The following is a 21,292-nucleotide window of genomic DNA, read 5'->3' as shown; positions in this document are numbered from 1 at the left end:
GTCCATCCTATTATTCATATTCAACTCATATTCAACTGCACTGCTCCTGCAGCGCCTATAACTCAGTTGATAAACCCCCTCTTGGTCACGCACAAAAAGAAAGGGGAAGCAGGAAGGCTGGATGTGAGAAAAAAAGAGAAAGATACAACTCACTTGTGTATTTGTATTTGTCTATAAAAATGCATTGACATTCATCTCCTTTCTTTTTGTTGTGTGTTTATCGAGTGTGTGGGTGGATAAAGGACACTTCAGATCTCGCTCGGTTGAGAATAAAGAAGTCTTTGTAACCTCCAGTCTCTTTGGTCCTGGGTTTTAAGCACACATATCACGGGGCTTCCTATCAACTGCAGCGCGGGCTGCCACACACATTAGCGCTGCCTCTACATAACTCCTAAAACATACAAATCCTGTACCAGCGTACACAATTTAGCAAATGTCCTTCCACCGACTTGCAGGAAATCATGCCACTATGCAGCTCATCAGAGCAACAGGCAAGATTTTAATCTCTTGAAATTAATGCCGTGAGCAACTTACATTCCAGTGTGTAGTTAGCATCAGTGAATGTAAGAGGCAGAAAAGCATAAAAGAGGAAAAACGAATAGACGATGGAGCTGCTGTACTCACCATCCTCTTTGCATTCCTCGGGCGGCTTTGCTTTCTTGGCTAGCCTCGGGTCCAGCCACGATGTTGTCTTAGTGTTGTGGCTGTGAAGAAAAGACAGAGAGAGCGTGAGAGGCAGTGTGATAGATGGCGAGAGAGAGGAGACTTGGCACAAAGAGAGAGAAGGAGGTTGGTGGATTCTTAATTCAGCCAGAGAATCATTTCAGAGAGGAAAGATGAGACTCCCTTGAGTGCCTGCGTCTAAAAAAGGTGACAAGAGAGACGAAAAATGCTTTAGGTTAACAAAATGGCAATCAATACTTTTAATTTGCTCACTGTCTCTCATTAGCGGGCGGGGGAGGAGGAGAGGAGAAGGGATAGGAATGGATAGAGGGGTGACCGGGGGAGTGATGGAGAGGAACAGCTGTGGGCTTGGCAGATTCAGCCAGAGCCCCAGGCAGAGAGCTGGATCTAGATCAGATATGATGATGTGCCAGGGAAGCGCAATGCATCTACGCGGCTTGTCTGAAGCTCTGGACCCACAATGGCCTCCCTTCATGATGACAGAACAATAGTAGGAAGGGAAAAGTCAGGGGAGGTGTTGAAAATGCCTACAGTAAAAAGATAAAGGAAGCGAGAAGATAAAGGAAGAGGATGCAGCGAGGAGACCTTCTTATATCTTTTTTTCTCTTTAATACTTTTAACTTTTATGTTTTCCCGCAGGATATTTTCTTTGCAGCTAGGCGTCAAACACATATAGATTTACAGAGAGGAACAGTCTTGAAAACATGCAAAATGCAAAATATAGAGATAATAAAGTTAAGTTAAGTGATGGTCTGTTGATGACAAAGAAGACAAAGGGAAAAACACAAAAGTAATCACCGAGCAAAAAGTAGTCTGGCATGTTTCTCTCACCTGATTCACTGAAGTGCAATGAATCAGCTTCTTTTAGGGCGTTTTCACACCGACACACTTTGTTCACTCTTGTCTGAATCAGCTGGTGACTTTGTGAACTAGTAGTTTTTCTCTGTGGCTTGGTTGCTTTTCACAAAAATAAAACTCCAAACAGACTCCAAGAAAACCTAATTGTGCCACAACAAACCACGTGAGAACTCTCAGACCACACAGCAACAAAATAAAATACAAGAAGTAGTCGCTTTTGTCTGGCCTGGTGGATAACACAACTAAGTGAGTCCCTGACTTATTTTTCAGCCAGGGGCTAGAGTTGGTTTACTCTTACAGTTTACAGCATGCAGCTGGTACCCAGGTCAGATTATGAGTAGATCATGTTAACATAAAGGAAACATTCTCGTTTAGAAACGGACCTGAGACAAACTGCTGAACTGCTCCTCTTGATGCACTTGAGTGCAAGTCTGGTCAAATCAGCACAAATGAACCAGAGTTGGATTTAAATGGACTAAACAGCGCAGATGTGAAAACACCTTTAGTTTCTGTTAACACCTCCATAGAGCTTATCGCTGTTAGGAATGTGGGGCTAGGACCCAAATGCAGAGTCAGGAAGCAGGCAAGATAAACAGAAAAAAAAAAACCAACTCCTGTTTATTGGCATAGAGTCCGTAAGGTACCATACATACAGGAGTAACACCAGGAAACACACCAACAGGGTTAATGGACACTGAGGCAAAAGAGAGAGGGAAACTGTGGCTATTTATACACATAAAAACACTGAGGGCTAATCAGGAAATAAGACACAGCTGGGAGGAAAGAAGACACGGGTTCACAGATTCAGCACTATCACAGGGGAGGTAGTAAAACTAAAAGTAAGTCACAAAAGACAACTGCCAAAGTGCAACACGGAGTAATCGACAGCAACCAGGGAATCAGACGCAAGACTGAGCTTGGCACATGGGAAAGATACAGGAGGATAGACAAAAGGAAACACATGAGAATACTAGAAACAGTAATGAAATACAACTAGAAAGGAAGATTCAAAATACTAGGACTAAATGAGAACTGAAAACTTCCCAAGATGCAAAAAACTAAACAAAATCCAGAAACAAAGCCCACAGACCACAAAAACAGCACACAGCTCGATGCTAAGACTGTAAATCTGATAGCCAAGTGCATAATTTACAGGATATTAAACTGAAATAATAAGCTAAAAAATAAGAACATCCTCTATACAGCTGCCGAATTGTTGTTGGTTCTCGGTGTCTTTTCAAATTAGTCATTTACTCAATATTAAGAGGTTTTTGAAAAAGAGGTTTTTGATCTCAACGGGACATTCCTGGTTAAATAAAGGTTAAATAAAAAAATAAAACACAAGGTTAGGGTTAGGCTAACTTGTATAGCTGTTAAAGTATATAATTTTATTTGAAAGGGAAAATCTTCTGCTTTTATATGGATAAAATACATCCTAACCCCAAAAGAGTGCCAACAACCTGCTGGATGATGATGTTTATCCAGAATACTAATTGCTGGAATATTAGAATAATTAAAATAAATATATATAAAAAAAACTACGTAGAACAACCAGATAGTTGTTATAGCCCTGCAACATTGTGTTTGCGCTGTGACTAGCTTAATTAACTGAGTTAACATGTTGACATTTGCTGATTAGTATTAAATGCTGCACAGAACAAGGCGTTTCTGTCATACAAATCAGTTATTTTAAATACAAATAACTGAAATTGAATAACTGAAAATAAATAAAATAAATAAATACATTTCACTAAAATATATATTTTCTTGATCAATCAATTAATTGTTTAATTAGTTATAGGCAAAACATGTCAGAGCAGATATCTTTATATATTTACAAGGTTGAAACTGCATCTTTGCCAGAAATCACAGCTGTTTCATTGTAGATTTTTTCTCAAAGTGTATTGAGGTATTTTAGTCTGGACCAAAGTAACAGACTGATTGAATGGTGCATTGCTGTCCTTTGAGCTATGAACAGAAGCCTGAGTAGAAAAAAATGGACAGATAAAAGAGGAACAAGAAGCTTCATGCCAAATACAGAAGAGCATGAAGTGAACTTCAGTGCAAGTTAAAGTCTTTGGCTTAAATGTTGAATCTTTTTCATCAGAGCTTTTTATTCTCTTTTCTTTCCTCTACTTTAGCCTTTCAGTCATTTCTTCTCCATTACTACCTATAGTATATAAAACGTACTACCTCCTTACTCATTTTCTTGTCCTCCCTGTCACCCTCTCTTTTTTCCGCCTTTGCTATTTTTAATCACTTTTTTTCCCTTCCCTCTTCCTCCGTCTATTCCTCTTCTCAGACACCTCACTTCAAGAGCAGTAGGTAAACGAATTGATCTTATTTGGAGGCCAATCAAAGACAAGCATCCTCCTGGCATCACTTATGCGTAGAAAAAAAACCCTTGATGCTATAAATGCGGTAGGCTAAGTGAATTAGTTGTGTAATGTGCTTGATGGATGTGGGAGCATGAGGTTTCTCTGTTTGGGGTAGGAGACATATGGCGAGTTGTCTGCAGAGGATAGGAATTAAAAGTTTGCATCTGTGGCAAATAGACATGAAGAGACAACATGTGCCTGGCTGGCTGACAACCCTGTCTCATTTCTTACTTTGGTGCTGCTGCGAAGCTTCTAGCAGTTAAAAGAGTGCGCTCAAGCAGGCTGGGATTCAGCTGATTCTACGGAGAGATTTCTCCTAATCACTGAAATGATCAACTGGTGCAGAAAAGCCCCCAAACTTTTTCGCAATTGCAAAACCCCCTCTCTGCTATATCTACATTTGTTAATGTTTTACAAGAACTCAAATGCACACGCAATTCCCACCACACCACTGCAAAAACACACAGCAACTCAATTATTCTTATGTAATAAAAATTCACCCCATGGTTTTACTGCAGCTGTAAAATACTAACAACTCCAATGAATTAAACTTTAGAGCGTTTATAAGAGTTCTACGTAGCAAGGTATTTCTGGGGAGCTTTAAATCTTTAAAACCACCATGTATCACATATAGTCTGTGTGTGTGTGCTGAGCACAGAGGCAATTAAACAGTGCTGAAAACATAAAGTGACCACATCTTTAGCAATCTTCTTAGGATGTAAGGCAAATGACATGATCTCTGAGTATGGCGCTCAGATTCAGAGCTGTCCCTCTGACGTACTCATTTCTAATCCCGTCCATCCCGGTCACTCCCATTGAAAATCTTAACAAGCTGCCTCCAGCTCAGCTTCCCGTCTTTATGTCAGTGCTACTGTTTCCAAACCATACATCATCTAACGCTCGTCTCTATCCACTACACCCTGCCTGCGCTCTCTTCCTCACCTCGGTTTGGCACTGCCCGTTCCTTCGGACGGTTGACCCCAAGTATTTAAACCCCTTCAACTTTCACTACCTGTGGTCCTTGCAACTTCACCTTTCCACCTGCCTTCCTCTTCTCCCCAGAGCATACCTCCCACTTCACCAGACTCTCTCCCACCTGGTCCCTACTCTCACTACAGATCACAATGTTGTTTCTGAGCATTATAGTCCATGCCTGACTTCACCTGTCAACCTGTCCAATCAGTTCAATCGATTATCAATTTGTTCATTTTTCTACTTTTGTTTTTAAGAAATGTGTAAGCTGCTTATTATTACAGAGCAATGCCTTTAATGAAATTCTTGTATAATCCCAGCACCAATGTTTAAAGCAACAGTTTGTCTCATAGTTGATACCGATAATTTTTCGTGCCATGATATTTTTTAACATGCAGCCAACACAAACAGATGATTGGCAAGCAGATATTTTTATTGGTGAAGTAATATCAGCTGACATCAATGGTCAGCTGATATATTTGAGCAGCGGTCCCCAATCACCGGGCCACGGACCGGTCTGTGAGTCGTTTGGTACGGGGCCGCGATTGTTGAGGCAGGTGTGAAATTTATGGTTTTATCGATTTTTATAGTTTTTAAAAAAAAATCGTTTTTATCGTTAACTTGGTTTCCCTGGGTCTTTTCCTGTGTGTTATGAATAAATCTTCTTTTTTTGGTACCAGTACTGGTTTTATTTTATTGTATTTATCCGCGACACCTTAAAGGCCGGTCCATGAAAATATTGACGGACATATACTGCGGCACAAAAAAGGTTGAGGACTGCTATATTAAAGGATTTATAATTATTGTGACGTGAGTTTGTACAGATATCCATTCTGTCCACAGCTGCACACAACAAATGGCTGACGGTAAAAGAAAATATTCCAATAACTACGGGAATGCAAAACAACGTTCAAATTCCAATTTTAAAAGTTTTTTTGTTTACATGTATCATCAAAACAGGCTTGATATAAGTTTTTTTTTTTTAACATAATACTTTAAAAATGGCAAAAACAAAAGTGAAGGAAAGGAAAGTTCTAGAAAATTATATTTTGCTCATTTTTCAGAGACCTTACTTTAAAAGAAGAACGTTTTTTTAGCTAAAGTTTTTTTGTCACTTTACACCCCGCTGAGGTCTTTAAAAATCACTTATAAACATCATCAATTTCAAGAATGTCTGAGAAAAGTCTGAATGCATATATCATTCAAACACTTACTCTATGAAGTAGACTTCTCCTTTCTCAGTGTATGCCATCTCCCAGTTGTCTGGCAGCGGCCCTAGCTCATCGTTCTCATCTGGTTTGGGCACTGCCATCTTCGGGATCTGTCCATCATCTTTGGGTACCTCGCTCGGGGCCTCTGCTGGGTTGATCTGCGGGCCGACGTCCCCTGAAGCATCTGTGCTCTTGTCCTCATGTTCACTTGATTCTGAGGTGACAACAGGACAAGATGAGTCAGGCATGACATTATCATCGGAGAGGAACGGGGGAGGGCGAGGAGAGTGAAAGACAAGGGAGCTGAAGTGTGGAAAATGTGAAGGGACTGATTGAGAGAAGGGGCTAGGGGTGGAGGCAGAAAAAAGAGGAAAGAGTGATTAGAAAAAGGTGAGAGGAAGTGGTGACATTGGGGAAAGACAGGAGGGAACAGAGGGAGTGATTGAGGTTAACAAGACAGAAAGATGAATAAATCAGAGGAGACAATAGAGATTGAGAAAGTAGCAGGCGGTGATGCCCTACTTTGAGTTGTGGCAGTGTGTGAAAGTGTTAGCGAGAGAAAAATGGGAAGACAGAGAAAGAGATGGCAAGTGTGAGCTCATCCCAGAGGAGGTTTGGTGGAGGGAAGTGAAGAGGGGACAAATGAAAGTAGAGGATTGAGAGATAATCTATGGGAGGGAAAGCGCGAGGTAGTGATCTGCTTAGATCACAGAGCCTGCTGTGCTCTATTGATTCCCCTTCTGCTCTCCTGGTCAGCCCACACTCGGTCCCTTTCAGAGACAAAACTCCTCCTGAGCCGAGAGAAGCTGCCCACTTTAACAAACAACATGCCTCAGCATGACGTTTTTGAGCATCTCACTATTGCTGAAGATATTTCCACTCTTGATTTATAAAAACTTTTCAACACTTCATGTACAAATTTGAACCAATGGCATTCTGGTCATAAAAGTGGTGCTCTGCTTCAGTTTGGGGTCTCCAAAGATGACAAAAACCTTTTTAAGAAACCCCCACTACCACTAGATTGAGATTACTGTTAATAAGCAGGTAAAAACATAAAGTCTTAGCTTTTACATGCTGGGTTTTAATGAGATCACAATGTCAGAGATTTATATTATTTTATCATCCACAGCAGGCTCCAGACAAAATGAAAGTAAAGTCAAAGTGTAAAATAACATGCAAAAAAACACACAATCTACTTTTTAAACTTTTTTTTGCTTCTGATTTCCTTTCATCAATTCAGGTATTTTATGTCTCTGATCCAGTAAAACAAATATGATATTTAAAGGAAAATCATCACTTCACCCTTAGAACATTTAATCTGAGTATTTTCTGTTTGTTTTTCTTCCGCAAATCATGAATCTTACCTTGTTTGACCTCGTTGCCAAAAGGAAACCAATATTGCATCCTTTAACCAAACTTCCCTTCTCAAAATATCACCTTAACAGCTCCATAGTATATAGCCGTAATTACATCCAAAAATACAGCTGCAGCACAATATAAAAGTAAGTGCAGGGATCAGCTGAAATCAGCACTCAGACTCCTTGAGCTTCTGTGCTGCTCTGACTGATGCTGTGCAGTGAAAGTCTTTTCCTGAGGCCATGAAACCATCTTAGAAAGTCACAGGACCGAAGCGTGGCTCTGGATTTGGAATCACAAAATTCGAACTCATAATGGTGTTTTTATGATCGCCTATTCATGTGATCACGGGTTTCAGTGCGTGACGGAGCAACTCCATGTATCTGTGTTTGTGTGTTTACTTGTTATAACAAGTGAACACACTAGAAGGTATACTTAGATACGTCTTTTTAGTCTAGTCTTTCAGTGCACAGAATGGCACCTTTCTCTATCAGTTTATGGATAACGACAAGCTCTAGAGGTTTGGCCTTGTTACACAGAATGTTAAACCCCTTTTCTGCCAATTTTCTGTATTTACAAAGAGGATAACAGCACTTTCTACAGGGCTGATTCACAAATGAGAGAAAGCACTTAATAAAATGCCCTTGTTGATTTTTAAACAGCCTACAGGCTTTTGTTGAATTGGGGAGCAAAATATGTGTTTGCCCCTTGCCTATCTGTTCTGAGACACTGTTTAAAAATGGTACCTAATGAATGATATCAAATTCTAGAGAGCAGCAGCACTAATGCTTTAATCATAAACTGTTTGTGCCGCAGAGGTAATCACTGCGAGAGCGAATTGCCGTTCACTGTTTATATATCACGTCATTAAACTACATATAAAGATATTTGTGTAACCAATTAAAAGTGATAATCTGCCGTAAAATCATTTTCAAAGAAATGCATGTAAAAACAATCTGTTCCTGCATCTGTTGCTAGGCAACCGCCCTTAAAGAGACTGTCGCTGTAACATGCAGATCAGACTGAGCCCAAGCGTGACCTCAGACCCTGCTGTCATGATGAAGCCTTCGGCAGAAGTGACCTTTGCCTCTGTGCGTCTGTGGAGGTTGCTGTCGGGACTGACCTGGGGTGACAGCAACACCGTTGCCATTGACAATGGGTCTCTCCTCCTCCTCCTCCTCGGGGGGCTCGATGCTGGCTTTTTCCATGTTGCTGACTGACTTGTTGCGTTTCCTCTTGCCCTCTGAGCTGGGTCTGGCGCCCGGGAGCAGCTGGTCCGTTACATTTAGCAGCAGAGCGCTGGGCTCAGCTGGAGGCTTTGGGGTGCCGTAAAAGTTATCTGGAAAACAAAGTTTAGCTATAGACGTACAGTAGAGTGCAAAGGAACTTTAGATTCTCATACATCACATAATATCACCAAGTTGTCAAATTCCCTGTGAAAATGAGAGCAGGATGAAGGGATCTAAAAGATGGCTATCACTGACAAGCTCTGGACATCTTAAAATGCAAATTTTAGATCAAAGCAACATTTGGCTAAAGCGCAGCCTCACTCTGATGGTATATGTCCACAGCTTCTGTGATTTCCACACTTCCCAATCACTGACTACGACAGCAGCTGGGAAATGCGTTCTGTTGCCAAAGTGTTGCAGTTTCACTGAATGGATTTGATTTGGCTTCTCCCCATTTGAATCAAGTTTACATTTAGCCTATTTTATGCAAATCAGAGCTCCCCAAACCTTTTAAACTAACCACACACACACACTCTAAAATATAGACCCATTGAACAGTTTCAGGGTTCATTGCTTACCTTGGTGTTTAAAGGAACACGTTTAGTTAAAGGTTTGCTAATATATAAGAAAGCAACTAGAAGAGCTGTTATTTTGGCCCATTTTATCCTCTCCCTCTCTACTGGGAAGAACCTCAGTACTTCAGAAGGAAACATGTTGGACCCCCCCCTTTTTAAGTGTCTTAAAAGTAAATATATCTGCTTCTGTTAATCCCAGGAGATGACATGACATTAAAAAAAATAAAATCTGCATTTCCATAAAATTTTAATAAAGGAAAAGCAGCACTGAAAAATAATTCCTGTGTACATAATGTAGATGCAAAGAGGCAGCAGAACGGGCACGGAATAAAGAAAGTAAGGATGAGAGAAGCGAGAGCGGGTTAGGATGTTAGCCTTGTAATGTCAGATGAGTTCTGCACTTGAGATGTTGTTCCAGCTAATTCACCATCATCTGCACAAAGACGTGCACACTTGCAAAGTAATCTTGACCTGCACACATCTAATTGCGAGCTAATCGCAACCATTTAAAGAACAGCATATTTATTATTGCGAAGTTCTTCCATTACCTCCTCTGCATATAAATCACTTACTAGCCCAGTGCCTGGATTTCCGTGGAATATAACTATGGGTTTCTGCATGACTTGGACTGAATAATAACCATCTCTCTCTCGCTCTCTTAGTTTCGGTCTCTGCTCAGAACCAACTCCCCACCTCTGGGAACTGCAGGTTTTCATTTGGCTGTGATGCAACAGCTCCTTCCACAGTCGTCTAAGTTGATTTTACATTTTACTGTCATTCAGTTTAAGTACTGGCAGCAGTCCAGTACTGTTGACAGTCTCCATCAGTCAATGTGAAAACCTCATAACCTCATGTTTATGGATTTATATATTTTTTATTTTAATGAGTGCTGTTGAGATTTAATGTGATAAATCATTTTCTTCCAAAAAGCTGGAAAATGCTATAAAAGGCTCACACAAAGGGTAACTGGAAGAGCCAATACCTCAAAACCTAAGGGAAAAAAAAGTGTGCTGGCATTTTTAGATGTGAAGTGACCAATAAAACCACAAAGTTACAGTCTTTCCTTAAGCCATTGCAAGTCTCAAGCTTCTAAAAGCATTTTCATGCAGAGTGAAAAAACTGCAAGTTTTATGTGACTGACCGGACTTTTTCTTTTCGAGTTTTTCGCACAACAAACAGATGAGAGAGAGTGAGACATTGGATTATATTCATCCAAAGTCTGAGAGATTCTTCTGTCACTTAAAAGATCAGACACTACTTTCCTTGGAGGCTTCCTTTTAAATCGGTGACCTCATCCACTCAAGTGTGCCTGCTAGAGCACATGAAGGCTCTGCTTATGCGCAATTAACTAGGCTCAAGCATCTGAGACAAATTTTTACACATATATCAAGGGAAACATGAAGAAGCACCTATTGAAACATCATGTTCACATTGTGAAAAACCTAAAGGCTGCAATAAGAAATAGAAGCGAGCAGCTCTAAAGAGATTACGGAGACTGGTGGGATTAGAACCTCTGAACCAAAGACACGATTCCCGGACCCTTAATGAGCTGAAGCTGAGGAAAAAGTATATGCCGCGTGTGAACTTAAATAACTCGAAGCATCACAGAAACCTGGACTTTGAAGTTTGAGTAAGTGGTGGAAATGCTGTCACATCTAAAAGCCACGGTGATTTAAGTCTACAGTGTTACTGAAAGTAACTTCTTTTCTTAAAAAAAACAGAAGGAAATCACCTCAATTAACAAAAAAGATCAAAAATGAAACAAAAGGAAGGAGGAGCTGAGATTTCTTTGTCACAACACAATCATGAAATAAAAGCAGAGATGGTATAAATAGATGGACGCAGCGATCGGAGTGGGTAGTGTCCAGTTATGAAGCTTCACACTGAAGGTTTTCCCTTATGTAAACCTGTCATGCAAGGGGTGGATCTGACACAGAACTCATTGGCAATAATCCTCCTTTCTGACTCTAATAATAACCATAATTTACAAAATGAACTTCATATTTTATTGAATATGAGTTGGAACTAGAGATTTAGCCAACAAAGTCCTCAGAACACAAAGCACAGCAAGGCAGCTGAGAGTAATTTTCCTATAGACTTCTATACAACTGGACAGCTTTTTGCAACCAGGGGATCCAGCCCCCTGGTGGTCATTAAAAATAATGCAGCCTTTAGGTACTGAAGGCCATGTCTATCTTGTATCCATACTGTTAAGGATTTTTTTCTTAGCAAAAAAAAGAGAAAAGAAAAAACGACGGATAAGAGTTTATTCGGAGACCTCATCTCCGCCACAGCATCTCTGTTCCTTCAGCAGACTACACCAAACTCATATCCAGATAAGTGAGGATCTCTCCTGCACCGCTGAACAAAATCATCTGCTAGTACTCCTCCCGCCCATCATCATTTACAAATAACATTTTGCTATTTCATTGCCTTTTAGTTATTGTCATTGTTTTGGTAAAACTTGTTCAGGCGCACTCCAATGCATTTGTTTTTGCAATTTTTAAAGCTTAAGCTACACTTTTCATGTACCCACCGGATTCTGCAGAGGTAACGCCCCTCCCCGGGGCATCCTCGATGGGGAAGAGTGATAAATGTAAACATCTCTTTCCATAACAGCCAACCCTAAAGCTATTTCAAATTACAGTCACGAGTTATTCTAATTTTGTCCATTTCATATCGCTCTGTGCAACAATATATGTAGAAATGTTGCAGCTGGTTTTGGTTGGAACTCACTACCTAGTAGTTAATGTTGGCTCTAACTGGCATTCACATGGTGTAACAGATGGCTTTATCTATCTGACGAGCTTCATCATTACAGCAAATATAACCTAAGGTGTACGGTTATTGTAATATTTAGAGCTCACAATCAAAACATGAAAAAACAAAAAGATTATTTTATTACGCTGGAATAATGAAAATGAATGGCAATGGCATATTTTTACGCTATCATTAAATTACCACCCAGACTCCTGTTTTATAAGTTGAAGAACACCAGGGATGTAATTAAAATAACCACTGTGAAAAAGTAAGTGGAAATTAACTGAGGAAGAAAAACTGGAGTTTCTTTCACTTTGTGACTCAGCTGATTAAAGATATTTGTTAAAAAATAGAGCAAAACAGTAAGATGTTTGGACTTTGGATGTTTGGATGTTTGCTTTTCTCTGGGAAATGTTTTCTAGGAATTGAACCTGAGAAATTCCTATTTTTTTTCCTTCTAACAAGTCAAACCTCTCTCCTTTTTTTACCAGGCAGCTCTTTCCTTTAAAATTCATGCCTTCCTTCTTTCTTCCACATCTAATTGGCCATTAAATTATTAAAATGTATAAAAGGCTGTATGGTGGCCGAGCGACCGCGCAAGAAGGAACTCTGTCTCCCTCTCCCCATGGAAGGCAGCTCCCATCGCCAAAAGGATCTAACATTGCTTCTGGCAACCGACCATTAAATTGGCCATCTGCAATTTCCTTTTTTTTTTTTTGCTCCATCCTGCAGGGGCGGCAGGCTGACAGAGACTGGAGTCAGGTGGGAGAGAAGAAAGTCGGCTGCTATGTGTTATCTATATAATGGTAGGGGTCTCCTGAGAGTTGGAGGTGGACAGGCAAACTAGGCGCTGGACTTTTTGAGTGGTTTAAAATCTAAGCCTCAGGCCTGTCTGACCACAGGAAAGAGATGGAAGAGAGTATCTGTTTGTCTGGATTAGGAGCCTGAAGAGCCACTGCAGCTCAGGCTCAAGTGAGCCAAGAAAACATGAACGTACTGTGTGTGTGTGTGTGTGTGTGTGTGTGTGTGTGTGTGTGTGTGTGTGTGTGTGTGTGTGTGTGTGTGTGTTTCATTGAGAATTTACTTTAGATTGGTTTTAGTGTCCTTCATGTCAGATTTCACTCTCATCTCCATAGAGCCAAAAGATGGATAAATGGAAGCAGACTTGTGTGGGGGAAGTGTGGACGTGAGGTGATGAGCCCCATTCATTCAAGCTGCTGAAAACTACCCATAGTGCCACACTGAAGCATACATTCCTTAAAAAAATATAGAAATATCACAAAGAAGAATGGCCGCAATCATACGCGTTATTAAGCGTGTCTTAAATAAATCCTTACCTTCATATGTTCCACTCTCTAGCAGGGCTCCACTTTTCTCCAGTTCCATAAACCGGTCAATGGTCACGAAATTATAATCCACCCCCGGGACCTCTCCTTCCTTGGGCTGCCTGGTTGTGCCTGCAGAAGATAAGCAAGAAGAGCTATAATGTGAATAACTACTGAATGAGAGGGGGACTTTGATTAAGGGTGAGTCTTTTTCAGTGTTTTCGAGACGATCAGAACAAGCTGACCCAGGCCCAGCTCTATTCATTAAATTCCCTATCTTTACATTCCTTTTTTTGTCCCATCCTTTGTACAGCTGAGACTGAATATTTAACAGAGAGGAGAAGTGGCAAGGTATGATTTCAGGAGCTAAGTGATGCAATTTGGACACCAAGAGGAGAAATCAAATCAATTTGCATGGAGTTGACAGCATGTCGAGGACTCCCTGACAGGAGCAGCGGTCCTGCCAGCTGACAGGAACACGGGTGCGGTGAAAATATTTTACCCTGTGGTAGCAGCATTTTAAGTCAAGTCACGACCATCATTTCTCCTCCAGTTACTAAAACAAAGTGTGTCAAAGTGTTTACAATGTTAAAATGAGGTACAAATGACTTCCTAAATACGTTCTCATAGCTGTGTGCTAATTAGACTAGTTAAAACTGATCCCAGCTGTGATAACACGCAGCACTCTACCCCTGAGGTGCTGAATGGGTTTTCACATCTGAGGGAGCGTTACTCACACTAAAGCAGAGCCTGTAAACCACACTTGTTAAAGCCTGACTATAAAGTATCCAACTGTGTGTTTTAAAGTTAACGGCGGAGCGTTGTGCCACCGATCGCCCCTTGTACGCAGCATGGGGTGATTTGACTTTATGTGAGGCCAGATGACATCGCTCCTGCATTACAAGTTTCAAACAACGCCTGTAAAAGTTTGTGTGTTGTGTAGATGTGGGCCAAGAAAAGCCAAAAGTACGCAGGTTTCAGTTTCCATAAACACAGATTACTGCACTTTTAACTGTATAAACAGAGCTACATCAGTTAAAGAGCTGATCTTAAAACTACCAAGTGGGAAAAATGGGTATGCTTAAGAGCCCAAGAGGATGAAATTGTTAGTTTTTCTTGGTTCACTTCATGAATAAGAAGAAAGGGGATAGAATCAGCAAGCCTACTTCATCTTACTGCCCCTAAAGGGTTTACATTAAAGGCTGAAAAACTCCTTGAGGTTCTCGAGGCTGCAAGTCGGCCAACATCAAGATCGGGCAGTTTAGAGACATTTGCATGGTTTGTGTTTTATACTTGAACTTTTCAGCAACAACAATCAGAAAATCTTGCCCTCTTTGGCAACGTGCGTGGAGGTGAGAGAGCAAGAAGAGGGTTTGATCTTCTCTCAAGCCGTCTGATCACTTCAATCACTTCTCATATGTACAAACAAGAGTGAGGCTGCATGCTTTGAAGGAGAGAGTATTCAAAAAAGTGCATACGCTATTCGCATTTGAAATGCTGCCACTTGGATCAGGTATAAACAACTTTGCCATCAGACGTGACTGAGCCTCACATGGGGTGTATGAACTCACTGAGGTCTGCTTCTTTCATGTGTCAGCGTTTAGACAGTGTGATCAACATCATCAGCCCGAGCTTAAACTTCTTAAGATTTTAAAGTTTGGAACTGAAAAAATCTGAATCCAATTAAGATTTTTTAAACCCCCTAATCTTCAGGGCACCCAAGGGTTAAAAGGGGTCACCGCTTTAAATAGTGAAGTTTGGACAAAAGCAAACAGGTAAACAAAAAGCTCATGTTCAGAGTGTTTGAAACACTTTTGTCTGCTCTTGGTTCTTAATAAATTCAGAGAATCAATATCCCTAATATGGTCCTGTCAAAGGAAAGGCTTTGCTGTGCACTGGTCCTATGCAGAGCCTACCCACAGCTTTGCAGACCATTATCCACATGTAGCCATTTACTGTCATCACTGCCAAAATATATGAAACCACCGATCTGCTGCTGGTCCTTCAGCTTCTACCTGAGACTGAAGTTACAGCATTTTGTCGTCACAGTTTTCATCGACGACTGTTTGTTTTCCAGGCGATGTCTAAATAAAAATGTATGCATGAGGACAAAAAGTATGATGAAATGTGTTGACACTTCCGTCAACAAATAAAAAGTTAAACAAACTGTTCTGGAGAGATGAGAGAAAGGCGGAACGAGTTTGGAAGTGATCCAATGAGAAGTAATCTTCTGGTGCTGTAAGGTTAGACGGGCACATTTTCTCTGCCACCAGGAAGCAGTACAGTACAACAACTAGCTTCTATGCTTCCTGATGCTCATGAAAACGTGACAAAATGTCAGCGCTTGGGAGGAAGAGAAGATTTGACATATAGACACATTTTGTCTTTGTTGTCAAGGAAACTGAGATGCTTTGTTAAATGTATGGAGCAACTTGCTGGTAAAAAATGACAAAGCAACTTTAGATTTAGTCTATCATAATCTTATGATATTTAGTTGACTCAAACTAGACTAAAATAACTTAGGTGCCTAAATTAGGACTAAAACTAAATCAAAATTTGTTGTCAAAGTCAACACTTCTGTCTACTGTCTGTGTCAGTCACTCTGTTCCCTGTTCAAGCCCACATTACAACTAGTCAGCGTTCAACCTACGTATAGCATCATCCCTGGTAGGCTACATGCTGTCGGGTTTTGGAGGACTGCACACAACCACATCTTCGTAGTTTGCTTACCTACAAACGTCACTTTGTGTAGCCAAAGGGACATGAATGCACCACGGTGAATCAGGCACAGAGATCTGGCTTTGGATAAGTGCACAGATGCCCCATCCAACGAGTGTTAAATGCTGCATTTAGGGTGTAAGTTTAGCTCACTCTGTTGAGCAGCCTCATGTTGTTATTGTAGGCAAAGGCACAGGTTCAAATTTATGGTGTGTGTTAGCCCTGCTCTTTTGCCCAGCTTTTTTATCTTACCTTATCACATTAAGGCCCAAAAATATATTAAAAGAAAGATGGAATTTAAAATCTTCCTTAAATCTAGATAACTGCAAACCCTTCTGAAACCTAACGTGCACTTCCCTAGCCTACATCGTCTGTGAGTGTCCTGTTTCATAGCTTTGTTTCCTCCGATTGATTTCTGGCTGTTTGTTCTGCCACTGCTTTTTTAATTGGCTCAAAATGAAATGAACTCTCCAGAAGAAAACGTTAGTGTTTTGACAGTGAAACGGTGGAGCAAAGTAGGCACACCACACACACAAGTATAAATGCTCTTCATAGAGTCAATGATGAAGTTTGAATAAGCTTAATCTTTTGTTGATGCGTTATAGCCAGTAAGATGCAAGCTAGCTTAACAGGGGAAGAAAAGGAGCTAAAATGTTTTAATGCTGATAAACTGAAGGGGAGCTGCAAGGTCTAGTATGAGATAAATCTGAACCATTTTGAACTATGGATCATGCAGAGCTATGGTAATAGAGTCCAAAAATAAAATATGCAATTGAAAATATATACGCTTGAATCATTTTTTGTGTGTGTTTCTTGTCATTCCCAGTCTCTATGTTGATAGATTATCTGTCTTTTCAATATTTTGCTCTGAAATAAAGGCAAAAACTATCCCAGAATTTTTTACTTAATTTAAATTTTTTTGCTGTGAACAACAAAACAAATCTTCTTTACTTCAAACCAGCTGCATGCCGTTAACCTTCGTGTCAAACCTTTTCATTTCTTCTTGTTAACAGGTTGATTATTGGTGCTTAAATGGAGAGAGCAAACCCCGAAAAGAATCAATGATCAGCTGGTGTCCTGGGGACTGCAGTGCCCGACTTTGTTCGCATAAGATTCACTCAGAGGAACCCTTTCATTTCTCGAGCACATGATACTGACATGACTATTTCATGAACTAAAGTGGCACCCTGTATGCACTTTTTCAGATGCTCAAATAGAAATTTACTGTCAAAACTAAAACATCAAGCTGGAACCTGCTGAGAGAGTAAGTCATGTGAGCTGATAAGAGCAAATGAGCAGCAGGGAACACCGTGGTCTACGCAAAAAAGTATTTTTGTGTTTCTGTTTGTGCTGCACCTCCAGAGGAGAAGAGCTTCTTGATTGTGTCTGTCTGCATGGGGGCTTGTGTACTCGTCAGATTAGCCTCCCTCCCAGGCAGAGCTCCTGACTGAGCAGCAGACACACATACACACGAAATTTCAAAGAGGACCTTTGATGTTGGGGGGCTATATTTAGCCGAATCTTCTGGTAGGACTTCTCTAGGGTGACAATTTCTAAAAGGAAGCACCCACAATGCCTCTCGATTTTCAGTCCTTTGTATGTGGGTCATGATCCTTTAGTGCTGATCTGTGAAAATAGAAACACCCCGCTCAAGTGCGCAGTATTTCTTTAGGAAGGTAAGTCATGATTATGTATAAAAGCCTCGGACACTTATCAAGATTTACTACTTTGTTCATAATTTAGTTAGTTTACCAGAGTCTGGGGTTAAAAAAATCCCCTTAGGTGTGTTTCAGGAGTGTGTGAAGCTCTCCTTAAAAATAGGCATGCATACAAAACTTGAGCACAAACATGTTTCATTGATGTTTGAAGTGGGAAAAACTGAATACTACCCTAGCAGCAAAAATATTCTACCAGTTTAGAAAAAGAAAGAAAGTAAGACTTCCCTCTTAGCATTTGATTAGCATTTCAAAAATGAACAGGAGGTGCAATTTGACCAAAAGAATTGTAGCAGTTTCAGTTTTTGTGTGTGTGTGTATTTTTAAATCACAGTCATCCTCTTTTGCTACGGTCTTCTTTATTTTGGAATAAAAACTGAAGATAGAGAGAAAGAGAAATAGACCTTAGCAGATAACCAGAAGTGATTTTCACACCTTCCAACTTACACTTTGGACTCTGATTGGTTTTCCCACTTGGTCCAGGTGTGATTTAGGGCAGGTGCGAACCCAGTAAATTCACGTGGGTGCAGACAAAAACAACTGCACCGAGACTCTTGAGTTGAAATGTCTAGAACTCAAGTGCTGTGTTTATCCTCCCTTCAGATGGTCTGCTAGGGCTTTACTGCAGACACCTTCAGTTTTGGGTTGCTTTTGCTGAATGTTTTGGGTCATTATCCGTTTGCACAGTGATGCACCAACTGACCACTTATGCAGCATTTGGCTGTGTCTGAGCACAGAGTATAGCCTTGAATACTTCAGGATTCATTCAACTACTTGGTGCGACTGCTGATAGAAGTATCAGCAGTCGCACCATTAATAAGTAGTAATAAGCACTTGTGACCCAGTTCCATTGGCAGCCATACATAACATTTCCTCCACCGTGTTTCACAGATGATGTGTGTGTACTTCAGTTCGTGAGCTGTTTCTCTCCTTCTCCGGTTGATCTTGGATTCATCTGTCAAAATAAAATCCTGGTAAAGATCTTTCAGATGTTTCTTGGTAAAGTCTAATCTGACCTTCCTGTTCTTGAGTGTAACCTGTGGTTTACACCTTGTTGTAAACCTTCTGTATTTCCATTGATGAAGGCATCTCTTTAGACTTTGACAATGATACGCCCACCTACTCAACAGTGTTCCTGGTCTTTCAGGCCTTTTAGTGTTGCTGAGTTGACCAGCACATCCCTTCTTTTTGAGAATAATGTATCAGATTGTTGATTTTGCCCTAAATCCTAAAGTTTTTTGGTTTCTCTCTACAGCCACACGTCTTTGGACCTCACACTGAGAGTTTCCCTGAGCATCTACATTTCAGTTCAACTTCAGATCTTCTCTCTGATTACTTGCTCATAAAATAAAAAAGCAGCAGACCTCACCCAGACAGGAAACTCCTTGTCGGTCAATTGTCCAGTTACTTCTGAGACTCTAAAAAAAGAGGGCACTAGTGTAGTTCAATGTCTGCAATCAATCACTAATAGTTGTTAATTCAACCTACAAGCTATTATTTTTCTGAAAGCAATTGTGCAAGCCTGACAAGCTTCAAACTGAAACTAAATCATCCGGCCTGACAATGCATGACACAGTTTGGTGGTACTGTGAAAAAATAAAATACATCTCTAAAGAACATTTAGTTTCTACACATGAGGCATCCACAGCAGACGTGCTGCGCTCTTAAACAGACGTATAAATCCACCTTTACATCTTTAGAGTCTAGGACAGTCTTCAAAGGCAGGGGAAGAGATAGACAATGCCATTGAGTACTTTAGCAAATAGCAGCTCATTTCCTTGTTGTTAGCATTTGAAAATAAATTATTGTTTTCTCCCAGGAGATGCAAAACAAGAAACATAGAATGGCAGAAAGTTAACAATGAGAACATCGCACTGAGCTGTTTGTATGCTGAGTGAGAGTGAGAAGTGAGTACAGGTGTAAAAACAGAGGAGCGGATGAGAGAGCAGCTTAAGTTGTAGCGTGGGCTGCGGCCCTCGTAGCCTACAGCCATCCTGCTGCTCTCAAGTAAGTTCTCGAGCCAGATACAACTCCACAGTCACGGGCCACGAGTCCAGCCCTCACTTGTGCAGCCAAGCACCATTATCGGATGCCCCTGTCAAAGCTAACACCTGTAGTGGTTTCACACTGGGACTAGTGCTCCTACAGAATACATTAACATAGCTCGGAGCCCATCTGTATGTTAATCAAATACACCAGATGAAATGCATGACCTCTGTGTTCTGCCTCACAGTTGCACATTGAGAATAAAATCACTGTAACCTGCGCACAATTTGAACTTAACTGTAGGCAATACAAAAAAGTGCAACAGGGACCCAGACAGTCTCTGGAAAGCAGAAACATTGGCCTCTATTTAAAACAACAGATTCATATCCAGAGTATGTCCTGAAGCATGACAGAGAGATGTTGTACTGTGTATTTATGATAGGGAATCAAAGCATGTGCACGGGCCCTGAGGAAAAGATTATACCATAAGAATTCAAACAAATCATTTCCATACAGTTACACAGTGCGGTCTAAAAGCAAAGAAAAATATGGAAAGTAAAGCAAATGTTTATCTTTGATGTTTTTGCTTTAAACTGAGCGTAATGTCCTCTTACAGAATATTGGGGTAAAAAAAAATTAAGGCTCATTTTTGCAATTTCAAGGTGATGTACTTTTTCAAAATCTGCCCAAGGGCTTTAATAGGATCAGCTTAATCTTTGGTCAGTAAACCTAAAGAGTTTGATGCTAAAGTGGGGATTTAAAATTTCTGTCATTGGCTGACACTTTGTCCAGTTTGTCATAAACGTTATTTATGATTCATCATGTTTGATAAAGGTCCGCCCCTGTATGCCAATTTTCAATAACAGTCACAGCACCACCTAGTGACAACAGGAAATGACTAGAGCCATCTGCTCAGCCTCTTTAGGTTATATTATTTTGAAAACTGTGACTTTTCATCAAATGTTGCGACCCTGGCAGCATGGCCCATTTTGATATTTTGCCATGAAGCACGAAATTGCTGTAACTCAAAAACGTATTGTCCAACCTGCTCCAAACTGGCCCCAATCTGAATACAGATGACCATTAGAGCGTTACCTAGAAATGCCAGATTTATATTTAAACTGCTTCTCCTCCTCAAAAGTGGTGATCCAAAATCTTATAAAATCATGAACCTCGGCAAACTCATCAGGCATAAAGAACTGTTTGGATTTTATGGGTTGTGCATATGTGTGTGGTAAAATGGGTGCATAACGCCCATAATGATCTGCTAGATTATGATCTTTTAATTAATTTATTTAGAGATCAAAAATTTGCTTTTGTACAGATATTTTGTTATGTGTCTGTTTGCCATGCCCAACAAAACTAACGTTTTCTTACATTTATATATTTTTCAATTGCTATTGTGGACGTGCAGGTCTTTTACAATTGCACTGGAGACCAGTACATTCAATTAAATCTATCATCTCTTCAAGTAGATCCTGATTCATAGCCACTGTGGATTTACGGTGGAACAAGCAAAGTGAAA

The 21,292-nt window shown here is 40.4% G+C and overlaps 1 protein-coding gene across 4 annotated transcripts in view; it reads right to left on the bottom strand.

Moving 5' to 3' along the window:
• Window positions 1-21,292, bottom strand: part of magi2a (membrane associated guanylate kinase, WW and PDZ domain containing 2a) — a 273,251-nt gene that overhangs the window by 75,231 nt on the left and 176,728 nt on the right. For all 4 annotated transcript variants that reach the window (XM_085385962.1, XM_085385963.1, XM_085385964.1 and 1 more), the window contains exons 3-6: window positions 13,361-13,480; window positions 8,583-8,798; window positions 6,107-6,317; window positions 625-704 (exon numbers count right to left, since the gene is read on the bottom strand). In XM_085385962.1, coding sequence (XP_085242088.1) covers window positions 625-704; window positions 6,107-6,317; window positions 8,583-8,798; window positions 13,361-13,480 — 627 coding nt within the window. The remainder of the gene's footprint in view (window positions 1-624; window positions 705-6,106; window positions 6,318-8,582; window positions 8,799-13,360; window positions 13,481-21,292) is intronic.

This window comes from Rhamphochromis longiceps, linkage group LG17, assembly GCF_057381845.1.
Source record: "Rhamphochromis longiceps isolate RC_006_pf linkage group LG17, R_longiceps_female_GT1.1, whole genome shotgun sequence".
Taxonomy (NCBI): Eukaryota; Metazoa; Chordata; class Actinopteri; order Cichliformes; family Cichlidae; genus Rhamphochromis; species Rhamphochromis longiceps.
This window is presented reverse-complemented; position numbering and strand designations above follow the sequence as displayed.